The following is a 21,736-nucleotide window of genomic DNA, read 5'->3' as shown; positions in this document are numbered from 1 at the left end:
TAGCTTCTGGTGTATGTTTAGATGTGTGGCACGGGTGCCACACTGAACTTAGACCTGTGAATCAATTTAGCTGCTAAAAAGGAGAAGGCTGGGATTGCTTAACTAACAGTTCTGCGTTGACCACAGAGGAAGGTGGCGTTATGTCCCAGTAATAGTGTTACAGTAGTAGGCCTAATTGTGGGGATGTTTATAATATTTTAAGGTATTTTTTAAAGACGAAGAAGATTCTAAGCTTGTAAGACAGCTTCAGCATTTCATGCTTGTTTGTTTGTTTTATAATTAAATAATTTCAGTATTTAACTTTTTTTGTATTAAAAATCTAAATCAGTAACCTAGTATGTCTCTCTTGTCACTGCGTGATGCTTTCTTGTTGGTTTCACATCAAACGCTGGTTTCAATGGGTTATTGGCACCATCTTGCGACTCAAATATTTACTATGACTTATTATCATGTCATTTTAATATTCGTGGTATTAAATGTTGAGGATAAAACTGTTAGATGTCTTCAAGCTCAAGAGTATCAAGGGAGGGGGCTCTGTGATCTTATATCAACTGACAAACGGTAAAATATAACAAGTTGAGAGAGCTTGAATTAGTAACAAAAATATAGCCATCTTGTTGAAATGTAAGGATAGTCCACTGATTAGGGCCCTATGAAGTTCATGTTATTTAAAATAAAAATAAAAAATTTAGGTGGGGTTAGATGTTCCCAAATTCTGCTTTAATTACATTTTAATAATCACAACTGGAAAAAAAAAACAATAGGACCCTATGAAATATTTAGTCAATTCTGTGTTATGTACTTAAATTTTTCTGGTAATCAAATGATGACATGAAACATTAATTAATTTTTTTAATCAAACGAAAATGTATTTGGCAAACACAGTGCTTGGTTTAGGCTACTGCTAAAATAAAACATGGAGGGAAATTTGTGTGATTATTCCTTAAAAATAACGTTTTTAATTAAATTTGTATTATTACTATTATTATTAGGAGTAGTAGTAGTAAGTACATTTTACTGTACAACAGTAATATATTTCTGTCACAATTTCTTCAAGTTAAACTTTTATTTTGACGGGTTACCGTGAAGAGTTTTGTTTGGGACATGACCATTTTGGGTCAAATGCTCATCAAGTGACTCTCAGGGAGCAGTTTTGGGGGATGTTGTTGATGTAATATGTCCTCATTTAGTGAGATGGCAGACGCTGAAAACACCGGGCTTCATATTTAAATAGTATTTTTGCAATTCAGTATTCACAGACAGTATTTGTGATTCAGTATCTCTATATTCAGTATGCTTACGCCAACGTGACGGGGTTGTGAAAAGTAGAGGCGAATTTAATTTGGCGGCTAATCAGGCAGAAATTCTATATTGTCGCTTACACAATACATTTAGAACAAAATATTTTTTGTGTGTTTAATGATTTTGATTATTTATTTTCTGTGTTGCATTGGACTATTTTTCTTAGCGGAAGCTTTAGCACCTGAATTACCCCTTGCATGTAGGCCTAGCCTACTCGTTTAAAATGTTTTTAATCTAACGATAGCATCGGATTGGTGTTGTAATGGTTGGTATAAACGTATATTGAACATTGTGGATTTTCAGGAGAGCTGATTTCTATCCTCTAGAGGGAGACGTTGAATCGGCGACGAGAGGTCTTCGCTTTCGAAGGCGTTGTGAGGATCTCACTAGAAAGTTCTGTGTCTGTAATAGAAACAAGACTTTAAGTTTGTGTTTTAAACGTACTTTTTATGTTCTAAATCAATATGTCGCTGTTCAATGAATAAGAAGTCAGACAGCTGCGGTCGTCATCATGGTAAACATTGTTATTTCCTTCTTGTGTGGGCTGTAGGGGTCTAGGGGAGGAGTCAGCGCAGAATGGATGGGGGGACGGGGGTCATCATTGCTGAAATGTCACCAGTAATGGGTCATTCATCATGAGTGACAACGACACTGCGTTTAAGCTTAGAACGGTAGTTAAGCCGTCACTTTCATTAGCCTGTTTCTTCTGTGAGATCCCACACTAGACTCAGCGGGACTGTGTTTATTCTTCACTCCCAGAGCGCATTATTTTGCGCACCATTGCTTGTGCAGCTTCAGAAGATGGATGTTAACTCCAAAATCTACGGCTTATTGACATGTTTCCTCCAGTCACTTCTACTGTCATCGACCACCCTGGAACCGTTCGATCTGCTTTACGATAACGGAGTGGAGGCGTTTTATAAAGGAGATTATGGCAATGTAGTGCGGTGCATGGAGAGCGCGCTGAAGAGTTTCTCTGAAGTGCGCCAGACCAGAATCAGATGCAGGCTGAAATGCAGTGACCAGCATCGCTTTGACAGCTTTCGGACTGATAAGATTTTTGAAGTGATTCTCTATAGGGCGCATTGTATAAATCAATGCACCGAGGGAAAAATTGGAGCCGGATCCATGCATAAAGTTAGTGAGGATGTCATTCAAGATTTCAATAGAAGAATTCCTTATAACTACCTGCAGCTTGCCTACAGAAAAGTGAGTATACGTTTAATAACCGCGACAGAGCAAGATTCCGTTTAAAAGCACAGCGAGGTGCCTACAGAAGCAGTATTTTGAGCGTCTTTTTTTATATATATATATCTGTTCGAATTTAACTTTGTGCGTTCGAATGAAAACTGTTGAAAGACGCATCGAATCGAACGTTTGGAATCAAACATTTTCTGGAATTTGTGTTTTATTATGTCATATATGTTCAAAGCGAACATTTTTTGGTTGACGTTGTGCATGTTCAGGTCATTCAACCCGAATATGTTTACGCGTTCATTTATCTTTGAAGGTTCGAATCAAACTTTTCTGCGTATTATGTATGTTTGAAAGTTCAAATGAAACCTTTTTGGTCATAAGCGCCTGTGCTGGCCAGTTGTCTGTAGGCGGCTCACTAACTTTTGTGACCGCCTTAGTTTTCTGTCAGTCTCCCTCGTAAATAAATGGGAATTGAAATGTATTTTGTGGTACGACATGCTCGTTACGCAATCCTGAGAGCTACTGTAGCCTGCTACGAGGATGGGATGGGGCCGAGGAAAACTCTCGAATGTTTGTGTGTGTCTGCACGTCTCATAACGTCAAATGATTCGCATTCATTGTAATCCTCCCCAAACTTTGTTACAAGTGGCTCACGGGTTAAAGTGTGCGATGCAGAACACAGTTTGGACTATTAAAGCCCTTAGCCTAAACCAATAAATCAAGGATATTCTACAAAACAACAAAAAGATTATGGAAATGTCTTTAACCAATGAAGTAAATATTTTAGGTTTGCAGATTTGTAGATGTATGAACATAATAGTTCAGTTTTTTCCCACTTGGTATTTAATTATTTATGCTTTTTTCCTTTCTTTTCTTTTTTTGTGTGGATACTATCATCACCTTAGTACATTTTGTGAGGTATTTAGATTTTTAACAGGTTGTCAGGATCATATTGCAAATCCAGAGCTTTGACGTATTAAAGGAATAGTTCATCCTAAAATGAGAATTTGCTGAAAATGTACTCACTCTCTGGCTCAAGATGTAGATTAGTTTTTTTTTCTTCATCCAAGCAGATTGGAGAAATGTTGCATTACATCAATTGCTCATCAATGGATCCTTTGCAGTGAATGGGTGCCGTCAGAATGAGAGTCCAAACAGCTGATAAAAACATCACAATAATCCACAAGTAATCCACACCACTTCAGTCCATCAGTTAACGCCCTGAGCAGTAAAAAGCTGCGTGTTCGTAATAAACAGATCCATCATTAAAGCATTTTAACTTGAAATCTTTGCTTCTGGCTAAAATACGTAATCCATCATAATGCTTTCTCCAGTAAAAAAAAAAAAGAGTCCAATATATTTGTTTAGAACTGGTTTTGCTCATGAACAGATCCTGATATGTGCATATTTTTTTCCTGATTCAGATGAGACAACTTTTTCACTGGTAAAAAGCAATATTATGGATAGAGGACTTGTTTGAAGTAAAAAAAAAAAAAGGTATTAATGGGGGCACAAGTAATCCACACCACTTCAGTCCATCAGTTAACGCCCTGAGCAGTAAAAAGCTGCGTGTTCGTAATAAACAGATCCATCATTAAAGCATTTTAACTTGAAATCTTTGCTTCTGGCTAAAATACGTAATCCATCATAATGCTTTCTCCAGTAAAAAAAAAAAAGAGTCCAATATATTTGTTTAGAACTGGTTTTGCTCATGAACAGATCCTGATATGTGATGAGACAACTTTTTCACTGGTAAAAAGCAATATTATGGATAGAGGACTTGTTTGAAGTAAAAAAAAAAAGGTATTAATGGTGGATTTGTGTCTTACAAACACAGCTTTTCACTTCACAATATGTTAATTTAATGGACTGGAGTGGTGTGGATTATTGTGGTTTTTATCAGCTGTTTGGACTCTCATTCTGACGGCACCCATTCACTGCAGAGGATCCACTGGTGAGCAAGTGATGCAATGCTAAATTTCTCCAAATCTGTTCCAATGAAGAAACAAACTCATCTACATGTGTGATGGCCTGAGGGTAAATTTTCAGCAAATTTTCAATTTTGGGTGAACTACAGTATTCCTTTAATATTTTGAATACCAACAGGCAGAATAGGCTCACACAGACGAAGGAATACAGGCAGCCATTATAGACGACTCTTCTGGAGTGTGTTTTGTATGTCGTAACAGTCTTAAAATCTAACTTAAAATCCTAAAATGATTGAGATATTGAAAACAGTGCTTGGACCGCAGTCCAGACAGATGGGAACAGAGCGTGACATTCTGAGAGCAGCGGTCTGTGCGAGCCAAATCAGACTCGTGCCTTTGCCCAGGGACAGAAAGTGATTAATAGAGAGAAATGCAGTAGTTTAGACTTCAGTAGATGAAGTCGGCACATTTCTACTGATGACCAGGCCGAGAGATCAGACACATCCTGTCAGCGCCCCTGCTCGGTGAGAGATAAAGAGATGTCTATGTGTATATATATGGGGTGATATTTGTGAAAATATATAACATTCCACCGCTCTTTGATATTTTAACCATACAGCCCTCTTTCCTATCATATTACTGGCATAATGAGGCTTTTTACGGCCTGGACGAAGGGGCCACAGGTGCCAACTGTTACTTCATTGACAAGTCTGTGTGTTCGTGTTCCTGGGTCAGTCAGCATTTATCTAGGCAAATATTTTGTTTTCCTCTTAAAGTGTGTTTGCTGTTCTGAAAGGAAAGGCAGCAGCTTGTTTTGGGTAATGAAAGGGGGAGTTTTGTGCCAGCATTCTTGCCCCCCTGTTGCTCTGTCATTGGTTAGTTCCTTTCGCATCAAAAGGAGCAATTAGAGAAGCATCAAAGCTCAGCAAAAATGCCAGTTCTCGCATTGTAGACAGATCTGTCATGTGTAAAGCGATTGGGACTTCACTTTAATTGTGAACTAGGACAGACTGCAGAGAAATGGTTTTCTGCACCACGTTTCATTGTACGCTGTTGCCGCAAAATCATATTTTATTGGAGTTATGAATGCGAGTTTGCAGTCTGAATTGAATTTGGTATGATACAAAAGCACGTCTTGCTGTTGAATTGTTGAAAGGTGTGTAGTCTGATTAAAGCACAAACAAATATTTTCTTTACTCTTTCAAAAATCTGTCAAAATCACCTTAAGTTACCGGTTTGAATCCGTCTGATGAATCTTTCACTGAATTAATCTGAATCAGTAACAGTGGTTAGTGAATCATCTTATTCAGTTACCAGACTTTTTTTTCAGTGTTGTCTGTCTCAAAATAGATTATTTTACTAAAAGGGGTCATATGATGTTGCTAAAAAAACATTGTTACATTAACATTATTATAATGAAATGTGTTTATGCAGTTTAAGGTAAAAAAAAACACATTATTTTCCACATACTGTACATTATTGTTTCTCCTCTATGCCCCAACTTTCTGAAACGCGTCGATTTTTACAAAGCCCATCGGTCTGAAAAGTGAGGTGTGCTCTGATTGGCCAGTTATCCAGTGCGTTGTGATTGGCCGAATACCTCAAGGGTGTGACAGAAATGTTATGTCCCTTAACATACTATGATGCTGTGTCTCCCGGCACGACGAGACAAAACCAATAAAACCCATTATAAACGAGGCATTTGTTGCATCCAGTGGGGACATAATTACTGATTATTATGACTTGTACTGTGTTTTTACGCGTTGCGTTGCGTATTGCGCCGCGTAAACATAAAACCATGTCTGCATTTGTGATCGGAGAAAGGACAAACAACAAGCGCTACTCTACACTGCTCAAACTCGTGTTTGAATCATCAGTGGCAAATTCTTTAAATATTAAAAAATCTTACTTACAGGCTGTGAGTCAGAAGTGCCAGACTGTCCTTGCAAAGTTGGAACTGCCCCACTTTATAGAAACAGCCTTTGAGCCACAGACCCATTGAAGGCTACTCTGCAGGTTCAGGAAACAGTCCTCCATAAAATGCTAATAAAGTGAGGAACGGCCGGCGGGCTTGAGAACGGCGCGGCTGGTGGATTCGACAAAGGAGTGGCCGGCGGGCTTGCAGCAACCACATGTGTCGACCCCAGGCTGGACTCTGCTTCGTCCACGGTGAAAGCCGATCCGGCGATCCACAGCGCGAAGTTGATGTATTTCCTCAGCGACCAGCACGGATCAGCTCTAGGCATGACGAAGCCGATATCGTCCTCTTTTGGAAGACCAAACAAAGTAGTTTCGCTTTCACAATGAAACACAAAGCGTCTTCACGACATGGCGGCAGCAACAATACTACAGCGAGAATAAAAGTTACGCCTTCTTTCTTTGTGTGAACATTTGAGCGGTGTTATGCAAATCTTCCCACACAGTGACATAGACATGTGGGGGTGTGTTTAAACGAGGCGTTTTAGGAGGGCATGGACAAGTCTTAACTTTTATAAAAAATATCTCTTTGGATTTGAGACTTTAGTCTAGACAAATTCTTGAGAAATCCTAAAATCCCAAATATATATTGGTTTGCATATAACTCTTCATGTGTATGTTAATCTATAAGAGTTTGGGCTGTTTAATATTAGGATTTTGTCAAAAATCCACCACCGTGGCCCTGCAACATCAAGCCCCGCCCCGCCCCCCAGCACCCCCCAGATAAAATATGTTCTGACGGCTGTGTAAAGTTAGAATGGAGGCTTGCCTCCCTTCGGTCCATAGACTTTCTACAAAGACCCTAATGCGTGCCGTGACTTTTCTGGAGGCTCACTGAGAAGAATGTGGGAAAGTCACGTGAGAGGAGGCAATGCCTCCGTCGCGCTATAATTGGATATGATCGGTTATGATTGGATGTGATTGGTTTGTGTGATAAATCCCGCCTCTTGTTTTCGTGCAAGCTCTCGGCCTGAATGAAGAAAAGGATGGCGTTATTGACTAATTATAAAGTAAGTAAACAACTCTCTTGCTTAGATATCACTGCATTGTGTTACATCAAAATAAAATATGAAATTACTTGAAAACGTGATGACTGTCAGTTTTTAGTGAGCATTCAGCTTGATGAAATGAAAGATGTATCTTCGTGCCTGTGACAAAGTTTACAGGGCTTTTATGACGATGACCTGAAAATAAGTTAACTATTAAAAAGAACAGCTGAACATCAGTTCACAAATAAAGAACGGAGTGTCTATTTACAAGTGCAAATAGCCTGCCTTGTTGGCAGAGGCTATTTACACTAACTCCGCCCATCAACGTGTGATTACATAGCATTACAAAAGACTATCATCTAATAACAGCTCCAGTGGCGTAGATGGTAAAGTATGTGTTGAAGTCGTTTTTGACGCGATCGACCGGAGTTCAAATCGCATTTTGTCTGCTGCAATATAACAAAGAGTGAAAAATTTAAGGGGGTCTGAATACTTTCCGTACCCACTGTATATATATACAGCGTATATAACTGCCTCCTCATTTTAAAACACCACCGCACGCCACTGTAATCTTTATATTGAGCTATATCTAACTGTTAAAAAAAGACTTTTAAAAAAAGTAGACCTGATAAATTTGTAATTAAAGGAATAGTCTTTTTTTTATCATTTGGTGTATCTCTAAAATGATATCTTATTTTAATACTCAGAAGTTTAGTGTCCCAACTGTGACCTCAATGTCGCTGTTATTGTCTTTCATTCTTTTCAGAACCTCAAAAAGCCCAACCCATTTCTATTGTAATACCACAGATGCAAGAACAGATAACATCATGGAAAAACCCTTTGAATTGCACTGTCAGCATCGTATCACACTCTTTCCACCATTATTTTCTTCATCGTCAACCCTGCACCAATGTAATGTGGTTGATAAGATATCCAGTTGTAGTTTATAATAGCTCTTCATCATATATGTTTTCCTTTTAATAAGCTAATCGACTACCCAAGCGCTATGCAAGCACTTGAATACTAAGCAAACGGTGCACCTGTGTTGCTTGAAAATAGTGTGTGTGAGTGTGTCAGGTTTCTCCATCCGCTCGGTGGGGTTTGGTTCATGCCCATCAGCACGCTCAGCCAGACTGCATGGCACTTCCTCAGCCAAACATTTTCTGCATGACCGACTCTAAGTGGACAACAGTGCAGCAGGAATGTGTGGGCATGTTGCCTTATTTCATTGCACAACAAGTGGCCCAGTCTGGGATTACGATGAAGAAAACACGACCACTGGATTGTGTGCACTTCCAAGAGTCTGCAAATTCTGCAAGATCGAGCTACTTCATCGAGCAGATGCGTATCTCACGGGGGGCTTTGTTTTCCAGATCACAGGCCAGGATTTTGTGCTAGACGGAGAGTGGAGATAAACAACGGGTCTTTGGTTAGATAGCAACTTCAGCTCGCATCTTGATTTACGTCGCATATTCCACTTTCAGTCCCTTATAGGTGGATCTTTGATTTAGTCCCTTGTAAAACTGCGTCAGATATAATGCGACTCCGTAAAGATTACTTTCGGTAAAGGAGTCCTGCGGGGTCACAGGAAAGGCCTAGAGCTGTTGGGCAAAACCTATGAATGAAAAGACTCTTTGGCAAAGTCTGAGAAAGAGTGGAAAACGGGATGCGGCAGCCAAGCAAACATCTGTTTGCTCTGACAAACGGCTGTCTGCAGTCTGGAACAGTGTTCCTCCATCACACTTGGCTTTTCTCGTGCTTATTTTGAATTAAAGTATGGCTTCCTTCTGTAGAGTCTATGAAGAACAGTGTTTAGTATTACAAATGCTTATCAAAAATTTGAAGACAGCTGGTTCTCTGACAGCAAAATCGTCAGAGTGTGGTAAAAGGTTGTCTTGAAACTCCAGAGGGCCCCATAGTGGTTTCAGTATGTGTCAAATCATATTTAGTGCAAACATTATGTTTGTAGCCTTTGCTGTAAACTTGATCTTTTGCAGTGCACCTCTGCTTGCATAGAGAAGTGACAGGAAATCCATCAAAACAATAGCTCTGCGTGTGGCGCACATGTGTCAGCTAAGGAAATCATTTCTATTTTGGTCATATGAGATCATGTCCAGTTTTAACCCTCTTAAACTTTCATGTAGTGTCTGGCAGATAGAATGAATTAAAGGAATAGTTCACCTGAAAATTAAAATTCATTCCTCACTGTGTGACTAGGGTTGGGTATCGATTGGGTTTTTTACGATACCGGTGCCAAAACGATACTTTTAAAACGGTACCGGTGCCTGAACCGATACTTAAAAAAAACTAAAAAAAGAGCCACAAAAAAGAACATGGATAACATTAAAGAACATTACAAATATTTTAAACAAATATACTTAGCATTCACATGCTCCTCGGATGCTCTCATTTCCCGAGTTGTGCTTCCCTTACTCTAAGGCTAATAAATGTATTTCACGATCTGGGTCATTATTTAATAAAAAACTATATTTAATTCAAAACCACACTGTTTCTACTGTATCTCTGTCAATCACTCTAATATTTAGTGAAAATGAGTGAATTGGCAGAGTGCTGTCTGTCACTGTCTTTAATCAGTTATGCGAATGACTGTGTGGTATGCCACATGCACTGTAATATGTTTTATATTAAATATTACATTTTCAAATGAAAATAGCAGCATGATCGTTTTATAAAGTATGCGTTCATATGTGTAAAGGGCTAGATTTTCGCTGGAGGAAACAGCTGTGGTGTGATGAGGTGTCAGCGAAAACTTTACAGTAGATGGGAAACCGATTGCTCCCCCATGATATTTTGTAAACTGTATTTATGACAAAGAACTGCACAGATACAGATATTATAACAATCTATCGATAAACGCACACCTTGTTGTGTCCTCTGTTTCTGTTTGAGTCCGCTCGTGCTGCACCGCCGCGGCCTGCGGATGGAAGAGCACGCTGAAAGACAGAGAGGAGACGAAGTCTGCCAGTGGTGTGATGAGGTGTCAGCGAAAACTTTACAGTAGATGGGAAACCGATTGCTCCCCCATGATATTTTGTAAACTGTATTTATGACAAAGAACTGCACAGATACAGATATTATAACAATCTATCGATAAACGCACACCTTGTTGTGTCTTCTGTTTCTGTTTGAGTCCGCTCGTGCTGCACCGCCGCGGCCTGCGGATGGAAGAGCATGCTGAAAGACAGAGAGGAGACGAAGTCTGCCGCCGTTTTCAAATGAAATTTAAAGTGGACTGACTCTGAGGCGATCACGAATTTGTGTACAGTTTATGGAGCTAATCGCTATAGCCCCGCTAAAAATGGCCTAGCGATGCCCAAGCTTCTTACGTCCATTTCGGAGAAGAACCAGGACAAATATTTCAATCGATCGCTCAGGCATTTAAGTGGCACCGAAATCTGCTTTCTGATTCGGTTCTAGTACATACTGGTTACATAGGTGCCATATTGGCACCGGGTTTCGGTACCCAACCCTATGTGTGACTTACTTTCTTAGGAAGCAAAAGATGTTTTGCAGGATGTTCATGCTGCTCTTTTCCATACAGCTAAAACATATTGACACCACCCGCTGCACTTATTATGTTATATTTTTAATAACTGTAACTGTATTTGCAGATAATGTAATATTAATGAAATAAAAGGCCACTTAATTGCACTTAAGGAGTATACACTTTCATGACTATGTATCTTAACACATTTTTAAGAAGTGCACTTATTTTGATTTTTTCAATATTACATTTTAAAGTTAAATCTTAGTTAATCTTAAATTACATATAAATACATACTTAAGTCTCACTATTTCTCACACAAAGCTATTGTTTGGCTTTAGAAGACTTGGAATATAGCACAGAAGTCATGTGGACTATTTTCTTGACGTTTGAAAGGAGCAGCGTGAACATTCTGCAAAAAATCTCCTTTTTGCGTTCCACGAAAGGATTTTTTTTTTTGCCCATTGATACCCATGATAATAGGTTTTATCTGCACTAAAAATGTCATGGCAAGTAAAGCATGCATTATTTACATGTGTCTTTTTATTACATGCAATAATTCAACATAACCTCACACACCATGTCTACAGCAATGAAAAAAAAATGTAATCTACTACACAAGTTTAAAACTTTTTTTTCTTAAGATGCTCATTCCTTAATTTCTCTCATCTCACCTACATCACTTCTTCATTGCCTCTTTCATAAATGACAAGCATAAGTTGGCTTTATTTTCCAAGACCCTGCGATGACCTGGAACAAACTCCACTACATGTCTGCATCTGTTTGTAATAGTACACCTCCACAGTAAATCACTGCTCACATTGGTGTCAACAAGTACCTGCTAGTGTGGTGTTGCAAGGGGATGTAGAGCACTGTTGGAAGGGGGGTTGGATGTCAGGAGCACATGTGAACATGGAAAAACGATCAGTCATGTTGTTTTTTGGACATAAACTGACTCCTGTTCAAGTCATTGCACAGTTTATTTGGCAGATGATGAGATTTTTGCTCATTTTATTGACACATATGTTATTTGCTTGTGCAGTAATTCACTGGAAACAGTTTGTTTGAAGTTCTTCAGTTGGTTTAAATGTGCATAACCTTTCTTCCATTTTAGTGCTTAAGTTTAAGACAATTGCTCACTCAGTATGAATTCAGGATCTTTAGACAGCTGTATGGGGAGGCCTGATTTCAGTCTCAACTTGATCTCAAATGGTGAATGGGGTAAAATCCACTGTTCCATTGTTGGCGAATGCTTACACTGGAGAGATGATTGGCCCTCTAATCACTTTGCCCTGCACTTTCACTCTCTCAGGTATTTAATCTGTGGGATTTGACAAAAAGCTGAGGAGGCCTCATGTTCGCTACATAAGTAAACCTTACTAGTCTGTCCAGCGTTGGAACGTGTCGGAAATACTTTCCTGGAAAGTTGGACATGTGAGCATCCATAAGAGAGGCATAACTTTATTAACTTTGCTTATTGGGGGGAGGAAAAAGAAAACATACACAGGAAATTATGTCATAGAGAGGACCCCTGCAGACCTTCATGACTGAATGTGAAGATCAGTAAATCCCTTAAAATATTAGATAATTTGACCTTTTTTATGAAAAGACAAAGTTAGTTCAGGTTGTAAAATATTATGTGGCTCAGTACTTAAAGTAATGATATTTCTAAATTAATAATTCATGGTGTTTAAAAAAAGTTTTATATTGACAGACACATATATTTTTAAAAGCCTTTTTTGAGAACAATGATTAAGCTATGTACACACATTTATGTATTTAAGATGTAAGAAAAATTTTATTACTTTTTGCTTGATTTGTGACATTTCTAGAGCCTTTAAATGTAAACTGTTATTGAAAATGGTATAAATGTATATATGTATATATATATATATGTGACCCTGGAGCACAAAACCAGTCTTAAGTCATTTGGGTATATTTGTAGCAATAGCCAAAAATACATTGTATGGGTCAGAATTATTGATTTTTCTTTTATGCCAAAAATCATTAGGATATTAAGTAAAGATCATGTTCCATGAAGATATTTTGTAAATTTCCTACTGTAAATATAATAAAACTTAATTTTTGTTTAGTAATATGATTGCTAAGAACTTCATTTGGACAACTTTAAAGTCGATTTTCTCAATATTTAGATTTTTTTGCACCCTCAGATTCCAGATTTTCAAATCGCTGTATCTCGGCCAAATATTGTCCTATCCTAACAAACCATACATCAATGGAAATCTTGTTTATTCAGCTTTTATTTGATGTACAAAGCCTACTGTATCATATTTGATACACAAATTTCTAAGACCTTTAAATTATTTTATTTAATATTATATTATTAAAATATATTATATTATATTATTTATTTATTTATATTATTTATTTATTTTTTGCAGAGTCTGAGTGCAATAGTCTCACTGTATCGTACTATATGAGCCATAAAAACCATAAAAGACACTTTTGGATTATTATTTTTTTTTATTGATTTATTTTTATTTTAAATATTTTGTCGAAAAGTTCAAGAAGCTGTTCCATTTTTCCATTTGTCTTTCATAAGTCAGGCTTTACAGCCTAAGATTTTGCACAGAACTTTTAAACTGGTCGTGAAGTATCCGTCACCCTCGGCTTATCACCATGGCAAAATGTACAGGTGCATCTCAATAAATCAGAATGTCGTGGAAAAGTTCATTTATTTCAGTAATTCAACTCAAATTATGAAACTCGTGTATTAAATAAATTCTATGCACACAGACTGAAGTAGTTTAAGTCTTTGGTTCTTTTAATTGTGATGATTTTGGCTCACATTTCATAAAAACCCACCAATACACTATCTCAACAAATTATACAAAGCCTTCTGTATCATATTTGATACACAAATTTCTAAGACCTTTAAATTATTTTATTTAATATTATATTATTAAAATATATTATATTATATTATTTATTTATTTATATTATTTATTTATTTTTTGCAGAGTCTGAGTGCAATAGTCTCACTGTATCGTACTATATGAGCCATAAAAACCATAAAAGACACTTTTGGATTATTTTTTTTTATTATTGATTTATTTTTATTTTAAATATTTTGTCGAAAAGTTCAAGAAGCTGTTCCATTTTTCCATTTGTCTTTCATAAGTCAGGCTTTACAGCCTAAGATTTTGCACAGAACTTTTAAACTGGTCGTGAAGTATCCGTCACCCTCGGCTTATCACCATGGCAAAATGTACAGGTTGGCACCTGCCCACACTGCCAAAAGCACCAAAAGTTGGTTAAATGACCATGGTGTTGGTGTGCTTGACTGGCCAGCAAACTCACCAGACCTGAACCCCATAGAGAATCTATAGGGTATTTTCAAGCAGATGACCTGAAGGCCGCTATCAAAGCAACCTGAGCTTCCATTACACCGGAGCAGTGCCACAGGCTGATTGTCTCCATGCCACGCCACACTGATGCAGTAATTCATGCAAAAGGAGGCCCAACCAAGTATCGAGTACATGTACAGTAAATGAACATACTTTCCAGAAGGCCAACAATTCACTAAAAATGTTTTTTTTTTATTGGTCTTATGAAGTATTCTAATTTGTTGAGATAGTGAATTGGTGGGTTTTTGTGAAATGTGAGCCAAAATCATCACAATTAAAAGAACCAAAGACTTAAACTACTTCAGTCTGTGTGCATTGAATTTATTTAATACATGAGTTTCACAATTTGAGTTGAATTACTGAAATAAAATGAAGTTTTCCATGACATTCTAATTTATTGAGATGCACCTGTATGCTTTTAATGAATATAATGAATGTATGAATATATCCACACAAAACAAATGACCCCCCCAAATAAAAACACAGTAGTTTAATGAGGCTAATCAACGTACATAATGATTTAATGATTATAAAATAATTATTTCTGCCATAATTATTATAAACCGCCATTTTACAGAAATAGTGTTTATAGAATTACGTTGAAGTGGAGAAATATTGGTAATTCTGACCTCGCGCTTATAGTTTTGATTAGAATACATCACATCCGGTCGGGCGGTTGCATACGGTCTAGCCGCAGAAGTTCAAATATTTTAACGCATTCGAAGCTCAAATCGGATCTGAATTTTCCGCATACGCATATGATCGGAACTCCACGCAGCTCCCGAACTACTCTCCATTGGAAATCAATGACTTCCAGTCTGTCGCTTGTCGTTTGTCGGAGATAGTGGAAAGGCGGCTTTAGTTGTACTATTGTAGACAAATATAATTTAATAGAACCTGTCTAGTTTTTTGGTTGTCTTTGTGTAGTGTAAGCATGCCGAGATATGTGCAGAGTACATGTGAAAAGCATCGAGGGTTTGGTATAATTTAACAAATGAAAGTGCAGTCCTACACTTGTGGTAGACCAACTTTAAACACAGACAGTGTGTAGTCTCAGCATGTCTGCTGAGATGATGTGAAGACTCAGGCTCGTGTGACTCATGTGTATAATTGCTGGAAGCCACATTCTGGCCTGCTGGTTCAGTAGTCTTAGAAACAGGGCTTCCATTCATACAGTAGATCCTGTGACGTCGACAACTAAACCGTGGAAACTGAAGTAAGTGTTATTCATGAACTTTGGAAGCTAAGGTCCTGTCCGATGTTACCTTATTAACTGCCCTAAAGACTTGAATTCTTGTGTCATTTGCTTTTCCAGGCCTTAATATTGAAAAGTAAATTCGGTATTTGCATCTTGTTCATTTTCTTGTACGTTCTTGTCATAGGCGTGCTCAACATCGCTTTAATCATTGCTTTCCTCAACTCTTGACATGAACATGTTTCCCAACTGAAATTTCCAAATATTTCCACCAATAATTTCTCAGCTTGGAGGTCACACCTCTCAACCATAATTACTCAATTTGTTTTTTTGCGACTTTTGTGGAATCATCAGATCACCTTAGTAAATTGCAGAGAGGGATTTTCCTACACTTGTTGACTTTTGAAGTCACTTGTTCGAGCTTGAATTGTGTGCCATAAACTAATGGAAAAGTTTTTTTTTTACTTAACTATTCTCTTGGCTACTCTTGAGTGCTCTTCAATGTTAAATCATCACACAGAGAAACTCCATAGGGACTTTTTAACAAGGCACAGTATTGAGATGCAGGTTAAACCTGCAACTTTTGTTCCATTAAAGCATATTTTATCTGTGCTGTCACTGCAATAGTAACCGCAGGCACTTCATCAAAACATCAACACAATGATCATCTAGCTACAGACCTCTGAACATTAGATGTGTAAATACATTACTGTAAACACAATCTTTGCTTGTTTGGACAAATGGAGGGACTAGTCAAAGTTAATGCACAGATGTAGTTGCAGCTGCGGTCGAACTTGTTTTAAACCTGGAACATTTATTTTACGATGAATCGTTCCCTCACTTACTTAAGTCATTTGTTCTCATTTAAGAATAAAGAAAGAATAATGAGTTAATCTTTAATGTCAAAGGAAATCGCTGATACCGTGTCAGATTCTGGAACCTAATGGTTACGATGATTAATGAGACCCATGCAACATGTTGAAAAAGCAGAAAGCATTGTTTTTAAGGCTGTTTTTGATTTGCAAACCCTGATTTGATTATAATATTAAGCATGGTAAATTTTAATCAAATTGGTCTTTGTGGTTTCAATGTCATTATCATGGGCAATACATTGGGACATGTGTCTGAGACAACTGCAGCTGTTTGTAATGTGAAGACGGGGTTTATTTTGAGTCAAAACCATCTTCCAGAGCACAATCAATTGGCATTTAAAGTTGTGTACACTCTTCATAAAGTCTTACCACTCCGGCTCCACACAGAACCTGGATATTTGGCTTGATATCTTTCGATATTTGGTCCATAACTTTCTGATCCTTCCAAAGATAACCTTACAGTTACTAGGCCAACAGTGATAAAAAATAAAGATCTTAATGAATAGTTGGGAGCTCTGTGTGGTGTCTCTGGGGATATCTTCATGAAGAAGGAATGTTTATAGGCGCCATTGATGAAATTTGCTTCATTCTGTCGGCATTTAGAGCAGATGGCTGAGACCCTGCTGGGGGTTGATGGGTTACATGTGCCTCAAGTGTGTCCGCTGATTGAGTTATTTGGTATGTGGCATTGATTAAAGAGCTGGAGTGTGCGTATGAAACTACCAGTTTGAGAACACTTTGATTTATGGAGTTTAAGGAGTCTCATCTACCTTCATTCTCTTAATATTCAAGTCTCCTGGTCGGCTGGTTGTATATTTACAACACTGCAAATGTTGGACATTCTTTCTTATTAGTACTTTCAATAAAAGGATATTTATGTGAGATTTATGTGCTTTCCCTGTCAATGGGAACCATAGTGAGGTTCTGTTACCTCAAACAACATGCATATGAAATGGTCTATCACTTGTTTTCTGCAAGACATATCACAACCCACAGCAAAAACACCTGAAGGTATTAGTATCCCATTTCCTACCTTGGTTGCAAGCATGGTCTGGATGCTCTGTCATGGGAAACCTCAAAGTTAACATGAGCTACCTTCATCCCAGGATGCTGTTGGATAGTATTATAAAAGTCTTTGTGATCTCATTGATACTGCAGGCAGTATTTCCTTCTTCGAAAACCATTTCTATGAATTTCTCTACTGTGTAACAGGGCCACAGAGGGTTACACATTAAGTTAAGTGCTTATTCTCACAACATGTTAGCACAAAAGAAGTGCTGGAATCTGTTATTTCATGTCCTGGGTGTGTTTTTAATCATTGTTCTGTCAGTTGGGAGCACACACAAAGAGTCCTTTACCTTGAGTTCACCAAGGCTGTCATGGCCTCAAACTTCTGGTGTCTCAATGAGATTTGACATGTTTGAGAAAGCCATTTTACCCTCCTGCAAAGCACTGCAGATTTCAGACAGGTTAAAGTTACAGTTGTTGTTCATAAAAAAATAAAAACTTTGATCTTTGCCAACAAATATATTTGTGCACTATATTCCAAATATAGCAACAGACCAATTTTAAATTGTCATCCACTAAAAATCACATCCACTGTAGCTCTCGAATTTCATTTTCATCAGTTCCATGATCTATTGTCATTTACGTCAAACTTGGCACAAAGCATTTTTAATGTGCGAAATGTTAATATGCACAAATGAGATTTGAGAGCTACAGGGAAGAGGTCCCTTTTTGGTCCCTTCCTCTGTGAACTTTTTCTTTAAGCCTCACCCAAAAACTGTCAGGGAAGAACATGGAAATTTGCTTTGTAAACAATTACTGCTGCCCCTCAGCTTTTCACAGAAACCAGGTATTATGTCAGCCTGTAACTATAGCTCACTTTGACTTACTGTTTGGAGTGCCAGTGAAAGTCAAAGCATTTAAAGTCAAGCATTCAGCTGTCACCTGCACTGTAATTAAGTACACTCTGCTGCAATTGACCTAGTGGGAACATCACCCATTACCTCACTAAAGTTTTTCCTGCATGTTTCCCAAGCTTTTACGATGCGTCCTTTCTAGTTTCCTCTCAATTCCAAAACCATAGGCCAATTATTTCATTCCTAAAGCTGCCTGTCACCCTTTCCCTATACTCCGAGGTCTTCTTTCAGCCACTCGCATGGTAGTTAATTTTGAACTTTTGTCAACATGAAACACGGAAGCAGCAATCTGAATTACAACATACAGTTACGTGAAAGGTTAGGAGAATCGTTCCTTCCTCTCCATGCCATGTACGTGACAACTCCCGATTCTTGAAGACTGACTTAGTCAACTTTCCGACTGGGATTTAATGGCATCTAGATCTCTTGGGAGGTGTGTAACATGGGATTGTTCGACAACGGATGTGCCTTAGTCTCAGTAGAGAAGGTAACTCAATACTCCCATCTGCACTTCCCACGTGTTGACAGCCCTGCACTCTGAACCCTTTCAAAACTGTCTTAAAGCACTCCCAGGTGGTGGAAAATTTAAGGGGAAAATTGCTTGCTTTAACAGTTATTAATGTGTACACCAAAGCTGTGAGTTTAAGTATTGCATAATCCTTTGAAACAGGCAACCTTTCCCTGTACAACATCCTTTGAACCTCATAATACAGCTGAGTGATTTATGAACTGTATTTCTAGGTCAGGTCCTTTGAGTTCGACGAGGACACTTCAGGAGTTTACAACCAGAAAGACATGAATGACATGGATTTTTTTTTCCAAATTAGCCGTCTAGACCAACCAGTGAGATCCTACATCAGGGTTTATGAGGGTGATCTCACAGTCCAAAAATAACTGTAATGTATCCCTCCCTCAACCACACCATCAGTCAAGTTTGACCATCTCAACTAATGTTACCAATCATTCCATCCTTCTACTGTCACTGCCACAATGTTGCTTGTGGCTGTGGTTTGATATTAAGAAGCACTTTAGTGCTGAGGTCATAATGGCATATGATAACATACTAATTATACCAATGATGACATGCCATTTGGCTTTGCGTCACTCTTGGCTTCTGGAAGCTTAATTAACCCCCTGACCAGGCCTCCGGGTGCACTTGCCTTGGTGCCAAGGAGCGTAACTGGGTGTATAGAACTTCCATTCTGTTGACTCCCAATGCAGTCTGTTATTTTCCTTTTTCCAGGAATACAGGCGTCCTGTGTTTTTTTATTCCCACACCCACTAATAGAGTCCATGTTTAAAAATGGTTATCATTGGAAAGGGATAACTTTAGCTGTACTCCGTTGCGTCATCGTGCCTAAGGTCACGTTTAAGTAGTTCCTGCATGGCCCACTAATAAAAATGCTTGAATGAGTCTCAGAACCTTTAGGACATATGGTACATTACTCCTGTCCGAGACGTTTATATTGAGTCATGATGCTACGTTGCATGTTTTTCCGCTTTCTATTATTGCCTACAGATTATTGGCTCCAGCGGCTACTTGTTTTAATGCCCCTATGGGCAACATCCCAAAATCAGCATGGAATGAAGCCAAGGAGTCATTTTTTTATTTATTACTGCAGCATTTGAGGATTGAACATGCCCTAAAGCTACACCTGTGTGGAAAGCCCAGCCTGTACTTAAGTCTTTCCTGTCTAAATAGCCAGATAGGAAATAGCACAGGACCGCCGGCACTTTTTTTGTCTGGATCGTACAGTACCTTGCTGTCAGAATTGGGTAGCGGATTATGTAAATGCATGCTAGTATGTTTCTGCAACATGTGGTCTCTCATTTTTTGCCAACAGACCTGCGTATGACCAGTGTTTGATCACGAGTTTCCCAGAAATTGCTGAGAGCGTGCACTGAGTTTCCAGTTAAAGTGTGTGAAGCTGGTAAGCATTTCTGTTGAATCCACTGTCACAATCACTTAAGTGTATACTGAATGCAGGTCTAGTAGAATCGTTAGACGTATTGTTCTGGGAGACCTGTTTTTGGGTACTGTGTTTTAGAGGCACAAGAGAGAGATAAGTGCTCTCCCTGACTATTTTAAACATGCTTGTGGTCACGGTACATTTTCAAAGTTTGCTTGACACACTCCTAAATGTTCCAGAAGAAACAACAGTATTATTAGCGGCTTCTTTACTTCTTTGTGGGGTTCACCTGTCATGATCAAGAATTAACTAACCTAAGGCCTGGGACACACTAGAAGATTTTCAAATCTTAAACGATTTTAAAACCATGGGAGACCACTGACACGAAGACAGTTCAACCGATTTTTAGCCTTATAATCCTCTGAATGCACACACTAGATGATTTGACCAGACTGCGAGACCACACACTTGATGATTGTAGGAACGATTTCACAGTGACATGTGATCTCACGGACACTCGCGAGATCAAACGTGACTAGAGAAGAAAAACAAATAGAGGACAATCAACGTTGTCAGCTGGCTCTCCTGGCGCACGTTCTGTTTAACAGTGAAAAACAAAAATAAAAAAGAATATGGGTGATGTTCTCTGCTTTCATGGCATGTTTGTGACTGCCAAGTTTCAGCTATAGAAGCACGCAACATCCGGTAGGTGACGCTTGCTCACTCTCATTGGCTATCGCGGGTATCACAAATATGTTTGATATTTACGATTTCGGGGACGCTCCGTCTCGGTTGGGAGCAGATAAATAATCGTAATGATACCACACAATAAAGGATTTTTTTGGACAAAAAATCGTTTGCGAAAAGGATCCCCCCGATCGTTCGTGGATGCACATCGGGCTTAAAATCGGCCTTAAAAACGTCTAGAGTGCGGCTAGCCTTAGCTGATTTAAGCTGGTCTGAGCAAGTCTCAAAACACTTTTAAATCATTTACACCAGCAAACCAGACCAACTTTACTGGACTGGGAAACAAGCTAAGCTAGCAAACCTTCTTAGGGTGTTTTTTGTCCCCATGTTTTTTGGTCTAATAGTCTTTAAAGTGCTTGTAATGATGCAAAACTATGAAGCAAACATAATTCACAGTTGATTCCAGTAGTTTGACGTTACCGTGTTGCTAAGCTAAAAACAAAATACTTTAAGCAAAAATAGCATAAATACATAACCCACACAAATGTATGGATATATGGTCCAATATTTAGCTCATTTTATCAATACTTAATCAAACTTACTACATACTGAATTAAAATCGACCCATTTCTCTTGACTTTTGCCATCTTGAATTAATATTTTCAATTAGCTTGTTGTTGCTGTTTTAGAATCTGGCTTAAATAAGGTATCTTATTAGGTAGCATAATGGTCCTTATATTTGGAACAAGCTTTGTATTGTGAACATGCCTATGATGGCTAAAAATTTGTAGGCAGCTCACTAGGTTTTGGAAGAGAGCTCTGGCTTTCTTCTCCCTTTCTGGATACTTTTAACAAAAACTTTAACTTTTGTGATGCTTTTTGAG

At 38.3% G+C, this 21,736-nt stretch overlaps 1 protein-coding gene across 1 annotated transcript; it reads left to right on the top strand.

Annotated features, from left to right (window-relative positions):
• The first annotated feature begins 1,924 nt into the window (after positions 1 to 1,924).
• Positions 1,925 to 20,155, top strand: LOC107560693 (prolyl 3-hydroxylase 2-like). Its single transcript, XM_016244939.1, has 2 exons — positions 1,925 to 2,511; positions 20,100 to 20,155. The coding sequence occupies exons 1-2, from the start codon at positions 2,104 to 2,106 to the stop codon at positions 20,109 to 20,111; spliced, it is 420 nt and encodes a 139-aa protein (XP_016100425.1). The 5' UTR covers positions 1,925 to 2,103; the 3' UTR covers positions 20,112 to 20,155.
• Positions 20,156 to 21,736: the final 1,581 nt, after the last annotated feature.

The sequence above is a fragment of the Sinocyclocheilus grahami genome, unplaced genomic scaffold (assembly GCF_001515645.1).
Source record: "Sinocyclocheilus grahami isolate Dianchi unplaced genomic scaffold, SAMN03320097.WGS_v1.1 scaffold739.1, whole genome shotgun sequence".
NCBI classification, from domain to species: Eukaryota; Metazoa; Chordata; class Actinopteri; order Cypriniformes; family Cyprinidae; genus Sinocyclocheilus; species Sinocyclocheilus grahami.
This window is presented reverse-complemented; position numbering and strand designations above follow the sequence as displayed.

Coding starts and splice junctions, on each gene's coding strand:
- LOC107560693 (XM_016244939.1), top strand. CDS start 2,104: ATGGATGTTAACTCCAAAATCTACGGCTTATTGACATGTTTCCTCCAG.